Source organism: Prionailurus bengalensis, chromosome A3, assembly GCF_016509475.1.
Source record: "Prionailurus bengalensis isolate Pbe53 chromosome A3, Fcat_Pben_1.1_paternal_pri, whole genome shotgun sequence".
NCBI lineage: Eukaryota > Metazoa > Chordata > Mammalia > Carnivora > Felidae > Prionailurus > Prionailurus bengalensis.
Window position 1 is genome coordinate 41,771,853 of NC_057354.1, and position 15,576 is coordinate 41,787,428.

General features: G+C 42.6%; 1 protein-coding gene across 3 annotated transcripts in view; it reads right to left on the reverse strand.

Moving 5' to 3' along the window:
* KIF16B (kinesin family member 16B) overlaps window positions 1-15,576 on the reverse strand; it is a 289,278-nt gene that overhangs the window by 50,896 nt on the left and 222,806 nt on the right. For all 3 annotated transcript variants that reach the window (XM_043602924.1, XM_043602923.1, XM_043602922.1), the window contains one exon: window positions 4,251-4,340. In XM_043602924.1, coding sequence (XP_043458859.1) covers window positions 4,251-4,340 — 90 coding nt within the window. The remainder of the gene's footprint in view (window positions 1-4,250; window positions 4,341-15,576) is intronic.

The window sequence follows — 15,576 nt, forward strand, 5'->3', positions numbered from 1 at the left end:
CGCCTGGGTGGCGCAGTCGGTTGAGCGTCCGACTTCAGCCAGGTCACGATCTCCCGGTCCGGGAGTTCGAGCCCCGCGTCAGGCTCTGGGCTGATGGCTCAGAGCCTGGAGCCTGTTTCCGATTCTGTGTCTCCCTCTCTCTCTGCCCCTCCCCCGTTCATGCTCTGTCTCTCTCTGTCCCAAAAATAAATAAACGTTGAAAAAAAAAATTTTTTTTAAAAAATTTGAAACCTTGTATAACTTGGTAAATTTAGTATGTATCATTACAAAAAAAAAAAATAATCGACCATCTTGTTACCCTTGTAACTAAAAGAACAAGAGGAGTTTCATACTTCTATCGAAATAATGACCCCAATTTAGTGAAGGAGTGAGGTAAATAAAATATGTTCCCACTTGGCTATGAAACAGTTATCTGTGAGAGGAAATTTTCAGCATCCTTCTATGTGAACCTTTGGGCCTTCCTGAAGAAGTTACGTCTTTAACAAGTCAAATGATTTCTAGGATGCCGACAGGCCAAGTAGACCATTTGGAGATAGATGATTACTTCAGTAAGATTAACGTTATATACAGAGACGTCAACAATATGCACAATGATAAGAGCAATCATAACTGTTGAATACCTAATGAACATTATTGATCTCAAGTCTCCACAAACACTTAGCACGTAAGAGTATGTGAAGGTAGGCTGCGCAAAAGAAAAATCAACTTTATGGAAGAAAATACAGCTGATATTCAACTTGACATTTAAGCTTCATCTTGAAAATGTTAACTGGGCAATGCTGTTCTCCTTTCACTGAAATAAGATTTATCTAGAGCTACAATGACATGCTGCTACCTTTTTACAGATAATGTTTTCCCCCCATTTCTATTTTTATACTATTGTTTGTTTAGAGATAGTAAATGGAGCCCAATTGCCTGCGCTTCCAGACTCGCTTCTGCCCACCAGGTGTGTGACAGGAGGCAAGTCTCTGGCTCTGACCACAGGGTCCTGAATGGCAAAAGCATAACACAAGACCCAGGACATGGGAAGCACTCAGTCAATGGTGAGGAAACCAGTCAGAGTGTGGCTACTGTAAATCTCAATGGGGCCCCCTCAGGCTTTGTAATTACAACCTCCCTTTCTACAGGCGGTGTTTATTTTAGGATCTCACCACATGGTTTCAAATCACTACTCACATTACCTCCTCTCTTTCAAACACATGCATACATGTGTAAGTTCTTTACATTTTTTGCCCTCAGAAGAAGGCAAAGTCACCAAGTTGGACTCAAAACAAGGAAAAGCAATTTCCAATCTTGGTTATCAGTTAGATCGTGAGCCTGCCTTCAGGAAAAGGGTTTGTATGGGAAGTCATACGTGGATAGAATGGAAATTCCAGCTTAGTTTCCACATCCAGACCTTCTTTAATATCATTCAGTGGTTTCCCACAATACTTGTGATCAAGTGATACATGATACAGTCCCTACTTCCTGTCCCTACCTCCCTGTCCTCATCTCTACCACACTTGCCACTTTTCACAGGACTTTTTATTCTTGGAACATGCTTGGCCAACAGGCGTGGTCCCACCCCAGGGTCTTTGCATTTGCTGTTCCCTTTACTTCAGATGTGTCTACCCCAGATTTTCATGCCTGGCTCCTTTTCAACATTAAGATTTCCCCAGGCCTGCCTAGCTCTCATGCCACACGATCACACTACCTTGTTTTATTCTCTCCATGGCACTTAACATTATCTAAAACTATCTTATTTGTTGGTTTGTTTGTTTACTGTTCATTCTCTCTGCTTCCTGAGAGGAGGGGATGTGGCTGTCTTGCCGACAATGGTATTCAGTGTGGGGTGGTTCAATACAGACTTGTGACTGACTGGATGAAGGAGACCAGCCTGATTTTCCTCATTCGAAGCTCACTTAACTTTTTTCAGCAGGTACATACACTCTTTCTGCCCTTGAAAAGGATTATCACATATGTGATAATCTGTGTTCATTAATGTTGCCGGCTACCAGGAAATCTCTTCCACTTACATACTTACATCATGTTTAACCTCAGGGGTGTTTTCTTCCATTATGTTTTTTTTTTTTTCAACGTTTATTTATTTTTGGGACAGAGAGAGACAGAGCATGAACGGGGGAGGGGCAGAGAGAGAGGGAGACACAGAATCGGAAACAGGCTCCAGGCTCTGAGCCATCAGCCCAGAGCCTGACGCGGGGCTCGAACTCACGGTGAGATTGTGACCTGGCTGAAGTCGGACGCTTAACCGACTGCGCCACCCAGGCGCCCCTCTTCCATTATGTTTTTAAAGACTGCTTCTGTTTGCTTTGAAATTTTCTTTAAAAACACTGATCAGGACTCGGCATCTGAGTGCCCAACCCTGAAACAACCTTTATACTAAAATGCCCAACATCTTCTGCCCATTACATTTTATGGATATTTTTCCTAGAAGGCATGCAGCTCACTTAAGATGGTAACTGTCACATAGTGTGTGTGTACGTTAAGTGTTAGTTATTATATTTTCCTTGTTTATTGTCAGTGTGTCCCCATATGAATTCAGGATACGTAAGAGAAGACATTTTTGTTCTTGTCCACCACTCTATTACTAGAATGTATTAAATCTGCCTACATACAATGGTGCTGAACTAATGGCACTGAAAGAACAGATATGAAATAAATCCTGCAATGCATGATACACACGTATTATAATTGATATGATATACATACATTTGTAGCATTGGGGAAAACCTGCACATTATTAAAGCACTGGTGGAGTAACTTATAATTAAGCAGGTAATGAGCTGCAAAGCTCAATTTAAAAACAAGTCACTCTATACGGTAACATGTACATGATACTTCCAATTTTTATTGTCAATATTAACTTGGGACATGAAGAGTAATTGCAGAAACAAACTCAATAACTTGACTTTGATGCAGTTACTTCTGGAACTGAAGCCTCTTGAGGAACACTGAACTAAAATCCAAATTCGCCACTTCTTCAGCTTTTAATTCACTGCTACCTAAGAGCTTAACAAGAGAATTTCGGATACCTCAATTCCCAGTACTCAAGGAAGCTTTTATTTATAAAAAGGAATTTCTCTTTATATTTATATCAGATAGGAAAGAGTAAGAGCCATGGAAAGGTTAAGGAAGCATTAGTTATTTGATGTGAGGGAAAAATGTCTGACTAAATTCTTTTCTAGGCTGTCATAAGAAACTATAAATAGTGTCGAAAAGCAATACTTAGAGCAGATATTAGACAATGACTACTGACTGATTTGCAGTCAGTTCAAACCAAAATTCCCAAAGAGTTGTGCAGATACAAGGCTTCCTTTAGTTCAAGTAAAAACACTCCCTCACTCACTCGCTCACTTGGAAGATACACATTAACTTTAAGAATACTTTTCTTTGTTAAGAAGGATTTTAGGGGTGCCTGGGTGGCTCAGTCAGTTAAGCGACCCACTTCAGCTCAGGTCACGATCTCACGGTCTATGAGTTTGAGCCCCGCGTCAGGCTCTGTGCTGTGCTGACAGCTCACAGCCTGGAGCCTGCTTCGGATTCTGTGTCTCCTCTCTCTGCCCCTCCCCTGCTCATGCTCTCTCTCTGTCTCAAAAATAAATAAAAATACTAAAAAAAAAAAAAAAAAAAAAAAAAAAAAAAAAAAAAAAAAAAAAAAAAAGAAGGATTTTAAAAACTAGTCTTTGCCCAAAGAGGAAAAGATTAATAATGTATCAATACACTCTGGATATCTGATCAGATGTATGAAATACCCCCTTGCTTCTAGAGAATTCCATATTGACTATCTACCTCCCAACCATGTTTGATGGCAAATTAACCTTAAAGACCTAATTTCTCGTTAAGTGGAAGTCTAAGCATTGATATATCTTTTTTAAGAGAAAAAAAGGGCAAATCTATATTGAGGGATTTATTACTGTTTCATTTTAGTAGATCTTACCATTAAGAAGTTGTAAGTTTATTAAAATATTTGTTTAAAATTGGTAAAATGTATTAAAAGGGTAGAATTCATTTACTGTCACTTTACTATCACTTTCAAAATCCTGTGTTCAGAAAATGTTTAAATTGTGTAGAACAGAAATGAAACAAAGAACAAAAGTTAAAAAGCTACCTTTGACAGATGCGTAATTGCAACAAAACTCGGTGACACTTACAAGCTAATACCTAAAGGGAGGGGAGCGTGATAATGCAATCAGCTCATTTACTTTATAAAATAAATGTTCTTAATTGGAGATAATTATTTCATAACTTACCTCTGCATACTTTAACTTCAATGTTTTATGCATTTCTCGAAAGCGACTGTAGCGCCTGAATACGGTCCATGTCTCATCTAGGACAGTAATCTATTACCAGGAAAATCAAAATAAATCAGCATTAATTAGAGGGGAAAAAATGACTAGAATTAAAAAAAAATAATTTTAAAATTAACAAAAAGTGATTAGCATGTGAAATTTCTCCAGAACTGAAAACATTAATCTAGCTGCATAAATAAGACTTATAAATAATAAGTGTTCTCTACTTAAGGATGCATCTCTGGTTCCTAAATCTGTTTATAAGCGGCATGTGCCTATGTAAAATGAAAGACAGTCACCTCTTAATGGCTTATAAAAAGTGTCCCTTTACTCTCCACTCGGGTGGTAGAAAGTAAATCCCATAGGGTGACCTTTCTGTTATGGCACTGTGCCCATACAAAATGTCAGTGCAGGCTCCCACATGCCACCATAGTGGATAGGATGGGAAAAAATGAGAGAAGGAGAAGCCAAGAAGTAAAGGGAGGAGGAAAAGGAGGAAGAGAAGGTAGAAGGAGAAAGAGGACAAAGAAAGATGAGAAAAAAAAATCTGTAACTCAATTATTAGCATAAAAACATACAACATAGTTGGCTTTATTTTAGAGGAGGAATTCTCAGTCCAATCTTTAACTGGTAGTTGAACTTATAGTTCCTGTTGAATGTGCTAACTGGTACACATGCAAAGGTCCTGAGGCACATCAGCTCATATAATTAAGATCACGGTGACAAGGGGAGGCTGGTAGACACCACCAGCCTGGACAATCACAGGCTAACAAGTCTCAAATTCCTGTTACAGTTCCCACTTTTCTTCCTAGCTCTAGACCCATGTACCCGAGTTGGAGACATCATTCTTTAGATGTCACGCCATAGGAACTTCAAGGTCATGTTGTCTAAAACCAAACTCCACATGCTCTCTCTAGTCTCTAGTTCTTATCTGGTGTATTTTGCCACCATCCAGAAAGCCCTGTCAGACAGATGCTGAAGCCACACCTGATCCCCTCCTCCCCACCAATGTGACCGAGGTCCAACGAGTACTAGGTCTTGCTCTTTTTGCTTTGTAAACATTTCTTAGAGTTCTATCCTTCCATCCTCCACCATCATCACCATCTCACTCCGGGCCAGCGGGTCTCAGATGGCCTTTGCCAGGGCCTCCCCCAGTTGTCTGCATCCACATTTGCCCCCTCCAATCCCTTCTCTGCACAACTGCAAGGGCAGCTTTATTCCACACACTCCGCCCCCCTAAAGACCCTGTGGTAGTTTCATACTGCCATAGAAAAGAGCCCAAATTTTTAATTTTAAAGAGCCAAATTTAAAATTTTTAACCCACTGCCTGCAGCAGCCTCATTTCAAGCCTGCCCCCCCTTAGGTGTCTTCACTCCTGCATACTCCCTGAAAGCACATACTCTTTCCCACCGCAGGGCCCTCACATGGGTCTTATCCCTTTATGGGAAATCTTATCTTGCACATTACAGCAATGCCCTTCTCGAGCACTGTCATTCAACCTGACTCTCCCACATATAAACCACAGGGGATCAGTAGGAAGGGAGAAGCAATAGTGGGGAGAATACCCATGCGGGTAGCTTCGGGAGGAGTGAGTCTTGAGTCTCAGCCATTTGGTTCGCTCATTTCCCAAAGTGGCAAGTGAGATGATTTTAGGTTACAGGAGCATGTACTTTTACTTTTTAAAAAAAATGTTCAGCATTCTGGTTCTGTATTCATTATTTTCTTTTTTCTTTTTTTAATATGAAATTTATTGTCAAATTGGTTTCCATACAACACCCAGGGCTCATCCCAACAGGTGCCCTCCCCCATCACCCACTTTCCCCTCCTCCTACCCCCCATCAACCCTCAGTTTGTTCTCAGTTTTTAAGAGTCTCTTATGTTTTGGCTCCCTCCCTCTCTTTTTTTTTTTTTCCTTCCCCTCCCCCATGGTCTTCTGTTAAGCTTCTCAGGATCCACTTAAGAGTGAAAACATATGGTATCTGTCTTTCTCTGTATGACTTATTTTACTTAACATAACACTCTCCAGTTCCATCCACGTTGCTACAAAAGGCCATATACCTAGGGGCACTTGTACCCCAATGTTTGTGGCAGCACTTTGAACAATAATCAAATTATGGAAAGAGCCTAAATGTCCATCAACTGATGAACGGATAAAGAAACTGTGGTTTATATACACAATGGAATACTATGTGGCAATGAGAAAGAATGAAATATAGCCTTATGTATTCATTATTTTCAATGATTTTTTTTTAATTGTGGCGGGTTTCTTCTTATGAGTTCCCCCTAAAAAGTTATTTCTCTAAGGAAATAAAAAAGGTAAGTATATTTACAAAAAAATAAAAGACATTAAATTAAATAAAAACAGTACAGTTCTGCAGCTATAAGTTTTTAAAGCTGGTACGCAAGTCACCACACTGCTCCCTGTGGCTAACCTGGGGGAGGGGGAGCTTTCTCTCTGATCTCTCCTCTTCAATAGACCCCACTGAAGCACTGCCACCACAATCAGCATGGGTGTGAGGACTTCCTTAGGGTGAGAACACAGCAATACACTGCTCTGGCTGGATGCAAACCAGGTATCAAAGAGAGAACTGTAACAGGAGGGGCCACGATGCTGCCTACTTGTCAAGAGAACCCAGAACGTTAACGGGGCCACACTCAGGGCCTGGGAGCAGGAAGACGCTGGATGCTCACAGGTGAGACCTTGCTGGGTTGGGACTTTGAATTCCATAGGAAGTCATCAAAGAAGCCTAGAACTCCCTCATCCCTCAGTCTCTACTGCTCCCTGGCTCTCTGTTGAACTCCTAACCAGTCACCAGCAAAACACCCTAGATCCTTAGCCTCTTCCAGAAACATCCCCTTCATCCTCACTCTAACTGGAAACTGGCTCTCCCCTGAAGAATCACTTGGCCTGCAGTCCTCTCAAGTAGGGGCTATTTTCTGCTGGGATGTAGGAAGGCACTGTTGTTCTCCTACCCAACTTTCAAACCATGGTTCCTCTGTCCATTCTGAAATCCCTCCTCTGTGAAGCTCATGCCTTCCGATCTTGTGCTCCATCTTTCCTGCAGGGGCCGATGCACCTTAGTCACTTCTCCAACTCCCTGAAGGTCTTGGGCTCTGCTCACTGTCATCCACGCCAACACTATGGAACTGCTGTCATGAATCTTGTCCATTCCATTAACACACAGATGATCCTTCCGACACCGTGACCTGGTCCTCGACCTCTGCCTTGTTCCTTCCTCACTCAACCTGGAAACCATGGGCAATCATGACCACCATTCCCTTGCATTCCACCTCAAACCTCTTCATCCTGCTCTTGAAATTCCCTGGACTAAGAACTAAACCATAGCCCTGGTGAAATGCAACATGGTCCTGCATCTGCCTAGTAGAATGTGGCTGAAGTAAAAAATGCCACCGAGTGGACTGACTGGTCTCATCTAAAAGTCACAGTCCACACTTTTCAGTCAGCCTGGAGGCCTCCCACCAGTCATACCTCATTTTCCAGTTCCATCCACTCTTCTCCTAGGTAAGTTTTTTAAAAGTCTACCCCATCTTTCTCCTCAAGCCTCCATCACTTCTCTCCTGGTCCTCAGTGGATAACCTTAATTCCAACTGCATTGAGAAAATGAAAGAAATCCAAAGAACATTTCCACAGGCACCCTCAAGCGAGTCTCCTCATTGCCACCATCTACCGTGTACCTCATGTTTTCCCCTGTTATCAGGCATGAGATATGGATCAGTGCTCCTGTTAAGGTCAAGCCCTCTTCTTAAAAACTGGATTCCATCCTCTTTTGCCTGCTGAAGGATACTGCAATACACAATTTTCTCTTCTCTATCCTGTACCAACACATTCCCATCCTGTACTAGATTACTCCCATCGGCATCTATACGAGCTCTTATGTCCGTCATCTTAAACTCCCACCTTGGCCTCCCTTTCCTTTCTAATTACCACTCCATTTCTATTCTTCCCATCATAACAAATCTCCTTGAAAGAGTTTATTCTTGATATCTTGATTTCTTTCTTACCATTATTCCTTGAATCCACTCCAATCTACACAGCATTCCACTCAAGCTACTCTTACCAAGGTCATCAACAACTTCCATATTTCCAATCCACTGGTTAATTCTTGGTCTTGATTATACTCCATGTATCAGCAGGATTTGATGTATCTGACAGGTCCTCCTTGCAACACCTTTTTCATTTGGCTGCCAGATGGCTACACTCCCTTACCTTAGTTTTCTTTGCTGAGATTTCTTATCTTTGACCTCTAAACATCAATATGTCCCAGGGCTTTGTCCTTGAACATGTTTTATTTTCTACCTGCACTCACTCCTTTAATGATCTCATCCCCATCTCATAGCTTACATGTATATGCTGATGATTCCCTGGGTGCTCATATCTGTCCCCCGAAACCAGACTCGTATATCCTACTGCCTATTTGGATGTCGAATTGCATCTCAGACTTAACATGGCTGAACTTACCAAACTCATTCACCTTCCCGCGTCCCCATCTCAGTAGATGACAATGCCACTCTTCTACCTGTTCAATCCCAAACCTCTGGCATCATCCTTGATGTTCCTCTTTCTCTCACAGCTCATATCCATTCAGTCAGCAAATCCTTTCCACCTACCTCCTAAATGTAATGAGACTCTGCCCAGTTCTCAACATTACCACCGCTCACATCTCAGTCTAAGCCACCACCCTCTCTTGTGTGGGTTATTTTTAAGAGCCTCCTAGTGGATCTCCTTGCTTCTGCTCTCCCCCAACCCCAACTTTCCCTTCTCACACAGCGGCCAAAGCGATCTTGTCAAAAATGAAGTCAGATGGGGCCATTTCTTTGCCTGAAGTGGACATCCTTCCAAGCTGCCCCATATCACTCAGGGTGCAAATTCAAGTTCTTCAACTGACCTACAAGGATCGCTATGATTTGTCTCCTTCCCAGCATCATTTCCAACCACTCACTCCCTTGCTTATTCTGGTTTCCTCGCCTATCTGGAACATTTCAAATGTGCGACACAGAAGGTATGTTCTCGGGGACTTTTCATGAGATTTTTCCTCTTTCTGGAATACTCTTGCCACATGACTAGCTTCTTCACTTCCTTTAGGTCTTTGCTCAAAAGTCACCTTCTCATTTATACCTTCTCAGGATATACTATCTAAAACCACACCCCCTTTCCCATCTCCACACTACTTGCTCCTCTTCTCCAACTTATTGTTATACTAGGCACTACTCACTACCCACCACAGTATCTTGTTTTCTGTCTACCTTCTCCACTGGAATGTAAGCTCCAGGAGAGGTGGCACTTTTCGCTGGTTTTCACCGCACCTTAGAAGAGTACTTGGAATGTCACAGGCATCCTAAATGAAGAGCAGGAAGAGGGAGCTCCAAGGTGGACTTGTCTTACATATGCTCAGGCTCTTGGTGACAATGGGACAGCAATACTTCTTTCATCTCTCTGGGTGGAAGAGATGCCCTCAAGGAAGAATGAGGATAAAGATATGGTAAAGTGGGCACTTCGCTTCTGGGGCTTTGGCCTATGGTTTTTCTACCTTGTTTTCTCAGCTCATTAATGTGGGACCACCTTTTGAAATCTCTAATGAAATCTACCTCACCATCTGGGGGTTCATTCCCCTTTCCCACAGTGGACCCAGAAGAGTGCTTCTATAAGGGATACCAATGTCTCTAACAACACACACACACACACCAAATCCTGGGGAGGAGGTGACATGGCTAAGTAATTTCCTGGGCAGCAGAATCGAGAGCATTGGGCACCAGATAACAAGTCAACAAGGAGAGGACGGAGTCCTTGAGAGAATCCCCAGAAAGGTATCTAATGTACTTCCTTCCACTTTCTTGATATCAGCCCCCAGAGCTCACAGTGGGATGTGGGATGCTAACATGGTGGTGTGCAGAGCTGGGAGGGGACAGAGAAAAATGGCCCAATGTGCAGAGGCCTGTCCACAGCTTTATACATGTACTTCTTTGAACTGGGCTTGATAAGGTCCGTACAGGTGTCAGAGGCATCCCCGTTTTCACTGTGCTATGCTGGTGACTCCAAGAGTCCCACTATTAATAAAAAGGAAGGGGACTCTGTGGAACCATTAACACCGTATATACAATTTCTCCAAAGTGTTGAACAATGAAGATCATTATTGGCACATTCTGGGTAATGATTTATTTTATTGCCTATCTTACTTGATATTTTAATAAACTCAAGTCAACAAACCCACATACAGATCTGAATGACTTCAACCCTCGAGGTTTCAGTCTATAGTCTAAATCATTGGTTCTCAAAGTGTGATGTCTGACCAGCAGCACCAGCCTCACTGGGCAACTTGTTAGAAATGCAAGCTCGGACATTGTACCCATACTTATTTAATTAGGAACTCTGAGGTGGGGCCTGGCAACCCATGTTTTGTTTTGTTTTGTTTTAATTTATTTTTGAGAGACAGAGAGAGACTGAGCATGAATGGGGGAGGAGCAGAGAGAGAGGGAGACACAGAATCGGAAGCAGGCTCCAGGCTCCGAACTGTCAGCACAGAGCCCGACGCGGGGCTCAAACCGACAAATTGTGAGATTATGACCTGAGCTGAAGTCGGACACTTACCCGGCTGAGCCACCCAGGCGCCCCAAAACCCGTGCCTTAACAAACCTTTCAGGGGATTCAGGGTAAGCACCCATGCCATAAACTACTTGTAGTATTGCTGGTCCAGGATCAAAATATGGCGGCTGACTGGCCTCCCACCCTCTCTCAACGCCAAGGGCCCTTAGTATGGCATTCAGGGACTTTTCCAAGCTGACCGAATGCTACCTTTCTACCCTCAGCTCCCGGTGGATCAGAAATCTCACATTTCACACAGAATCTCACACTCAACACAGAAATATGATGTATTCATTGGTCTTTTGCAGGGTCTTTTTAATGGCCTCTCATAGTTCCATTCTATGACTAGAGAGCTTCTGTTCAGCCTCCAGAGCCGCACCCAAACAAACCACAGTCCCTCCCTTGGCAGCTTCCTTCCTCCTCTTCTGTCCCTGGAAAAATCGTTCCCTTCTCTGTGATTTCTTAGTGTGTACTCAATGCTTAACCAGAGCACATATCACAGGATATCAGTTATATAATTAAAGTTGTACTAATTAACTTATAGAACTGGTATTGGTTATATGAATGCCTCTCTGCCCTATAGAATTTTAAGCCTTCTAAGGGAATGAGCCTTTGGCAATAATTGGGGTAGAAGTAGGAGAACTCTCACTGTAGAGATAAACATTTATTGAGCTACTACTATGTGCCGGACTGGTAGTTTGCTGAAAGATGTTCTTAAGATTATTTTGCTTTTCCAATCAGGTAAGAGTTCCAGGCTTGGCCCAGGGCAACCAAAATGGTGAACAAAGCCTGCCGCAATTGTGGCTCCACACAGTCTGTGCTGGTGGTTTCTTGGAGGTTCATCGGAATCAGATTATTTGAATTAGTCACACAATACTATACTTTCTTTTTTTAACTGCACGGAGAATATGGTGCCTTTTCAATGTGTCTGTACCCTAAGCTTACAGTGACATGTAGAGGGATTTCTAAATTAGCCAGGTTAAGTACAGGGATTGAAACAGTTCAAGCTTCCTACTTCATATATGAACCATCTAAATCTCCCCTTGTCTATCAACATGGAAAGAGGATGAAGACAAGGATGATGAAAAATTAAGGCCAGCCATGATCACCGCAGAAGTGGGTGGCAAGGCGACCGCATGTGTCATCTCTCCAAGGAAAATGTCAAACCCCTTCAAGATGAGGTTTGGACAAACTACACAAAAAGGAGAGATAATATATTAAAGTCCCATTTTGCCCCAAATTAAAATTGGGCATGAGATAAGGTGTTGATGCAGAGAAGGGACAGATCACTACAACAGATAAATCAGACCAAAATATTCGATTATTTTCTTCAGTGTTGAGAAAGCAGGGCATCATTACTGTGTATCTTTGAGGAGCAAATTCATTACTTCTCTCTCACTGAATGGTTCTGCTGATACAAATCCATCTTTCCTGGGCCATAAAATGATCAAGTGCAACTTAAACACCATAAACATGTCCACAAGATGAACTGCATTTACTTATAAACAATTCTCGATTGAGTGCTTTCCACAAATTTATGTTATATACATATTTTGCTGGTTTGAGAATTGCCGATTTTAAGATCTGTCATCAGTATATATTCCCTTGCATGTATCTATCTGTGTAAGGACGAGAATCTACAATTTTTCACCCAAAGAAAACTCTTCTAGCTGGCCTCCATGTAAATAGTTACTTGTGGAATTCTCTCAAACAACATTTTGAGGAGTATTTTTTTTTTTTTACATACCTGAAGCATGTAAAAATAAAATTCCTTCTACTTCGTAATAGTTTGGAGGAAATCGTCAAAATGCCAACCTAATATTTCCTAAAAGTTTTTATACTAAAACATTATACTAAAGTTTTGTCAGATTTTTGCAAAATATAGTCTTCAGCAACCCAACTGTGAACACATTCAAGGGAACATGAACCTTCTTACAAACACTGGAATCTGTATGGTCGGAAGTGTTAATACATCAGACTTAATTAAAAGCTCAGACAACTGTCAAAATGGAACTAAACTGGAAGTGGAAAAAGAGGCCAACACCTCACTAACCACAGCCTGCCCATCATCCTGTAACTCCTTGCTCTGGTCCACCTCTAAGATGGCCAAATCCTTCAAAGGGTTTCGAATGGGCACGCTCGCCCTACGTTTGTGGAGTCCACTGTCTTCACTGGGATGCTCGTAACCTCTTCTGGTCTCTTAGCTCACCTCTTCCCTCTTGATCACTCCTCCTAGGCCCAGGCTGGATTCCAGGTCAGTCTTCCTGTCACTGGAGGACCAGCGAGGTGACCTCATTTCCCCAGCTCCCTGGACTTTTCTGGTGGGGCCACATTAGAATAACCCCCCCAAATCAGGCAGTCTAGGGTGCCCGCTTTCTCTCCTGTGTGCTGCCTCCCACAGAAAGCAGAAAGTATGAAATTTATGCTCTTTTGACTCAGCAGGGTCACTCCTACTTGGAAATCCTTCCAGATTACATTCTCTGCAAGGAGTATTTCAAAATTTTCTAGATTTCCAGTCCTCATGGACAGTGATAATATTTTCTGAGGTGATTAGGGTCACCCAAAACCACCTTCCTGAGCACATTTCAAACCCTCTCAAAATAATGCTGTTGCTACATTCATTCTCTGCCTCCCCATCCCCCACCAAACCTTTTCATCTTCACTTCATTGTTCCCACTCTCTACCTGAGAATCCCCCCCCCCACCCCAGCCTTCCAGCTTGGCCTCAGGTGTACTGCTTCCTCTTAGCACAGATCGTTGATCTCTGACTGCCCTCAGGCCTCTATCCTGCCTTTCTCACTGCCTCAAAAGCCCTCCCTCTCTTTTCCAACTCACTGAAATCCCCCCATCTGCCTTAGGTAAACAAAAATGCTATCTTCCTGACTCCCATTTTGCTTTGCATTGTTCTAGTTTTCTGCATGTTTCTCTCTCCCCCACTTCATTGACCCTAAAGCACATGAACTGCTTACTCATCTTTTCTGTCCTTCAATATGTTGATAGTTCCATCATGGTCTTTAAAAAAAAAAAAAAAAAAAAGAACCACTACGTTACATGTTACATATGTTATGTACCGAATGAGTATTTATTAAATAATAAACAATGGAGACAGTGGAGCCCATGGTCTCTTTTTAATAAATACTTTAAAAATTTTTTTAAATTTTTATTTATTTTTGAGAGAGAGACAGAGAACAAGTGAGGGGGGGCAGAGAGAGAGAGAGAGAGAGAGAGAGAGAGAGAGAGAGAATCTAAAGCAGGCTCCAGGATCTAAGCTGTCAGCACAGAGCCCGATGCAGGGCTCAAACTCACGAACTGTGAGATCATGACCTGAGCCACCAAGGTGCACCTTAATACTTTTCTACTGCATTTTCCAATTCCCTTTCTCTCCTGCAATGTGGGCCGTGGAATGAACTGCATTTTAGTCTGTTTCTGACTTACCTGTAGCTATTTCAAGTTTTTAGAAAGTATGCATTAGAGGAGATAAAGGGAGAGGGTAATGAATTGCAAAACAAAGAAAGACAAAAGGTCATTTATCAAATTCCTTTTGGAGAGAGGATTCTGCTGATTGAGAAGAAATACCGTGACAAAAGATTTAGGGTAAGGAGAGTGAGTGGGACAAGGAGAGTAGATGAAGACTCCCCCAAAACACATCAAGAAACAAAAGGTGGTCTCTAAGTTGCCTTTAAAGGGGTGGGTCCTAGTTAAACTTCAGAGCATTTGTTTCTGAACTTCAAGGTCCTTCAGGTATGTAAACTTGAAAAAAAAAAAAGGCCTAAGAAGTAGGCTTGAGCGGAATCTTCACTTAGCAAGGGGGCAGCAGCTGGAGCTCCCAAAGGGTATCTGGGAAGCAGGAGTGGGAAGGCTGGTGAACATAATTTTGGAGAACATTATGTTTGGGAGAACATAATTAGCTAACAGGGTATTTTCAGTAATTTGCTCCGAGATGTGCAATGCACCTCCTTCTTTGGTTTCCCTGGGGAAATTTCAGGCAAGTTTAAACACCTTTCTGAGAAACCCAGAGGAGTGCTGAGCTCTGTAGCCAAGTGGACACAAAGGAAAAGACACTGTGTCAGCAACCACCCAGGAGGCAAGAGACTAGCTGCCATTTGAATCATGCCCATGAACTCTGTGTAACGAGATCCTGAACTGACCAGGCATCCCCCTGCATCACAGTGGTCCCATGAACCAAGAGGCTACCAACAATGGAAATTCGGTCTCCAGGGCACCTGAGTCAAGAAGTCAGGCCCCAGCAGGAGCACGGTCTTCAAGCCAGTGCACTGGGCAAGGAGAGAGGAGTCTATAATCCACTCCCAGATCTGCCCTGGCTGTTGGTGACATGGATGGGAGATGTATGGAGCTGGAGCATAAAGATTTCGGAAAGTAGGAGGCCCATGCCGAGGTAAGATCATTCGGCCTTCTATCCAGGAAACTCCCCAAACATCCTTCCGTGAAGATGCAGCACCAAGTACATGAAGTGCCCCAGAGCCCTTGGCTTCCAAACCTGCTCGGAATGCAGTGTGTCGGGAAGAAAAGAGCCTAAGCCGACTGCTGACTTACATCACATCTACGTAACTATGAAGTGGTGCAAGATCCAATAGAGCTTTCTCGCTGACCAAAGAATCAGCCTTCTGCAATAACTAGAAATTACAACCACTCGATGCTTCAGTTTCAGCACCCTCAAACTTGAGAT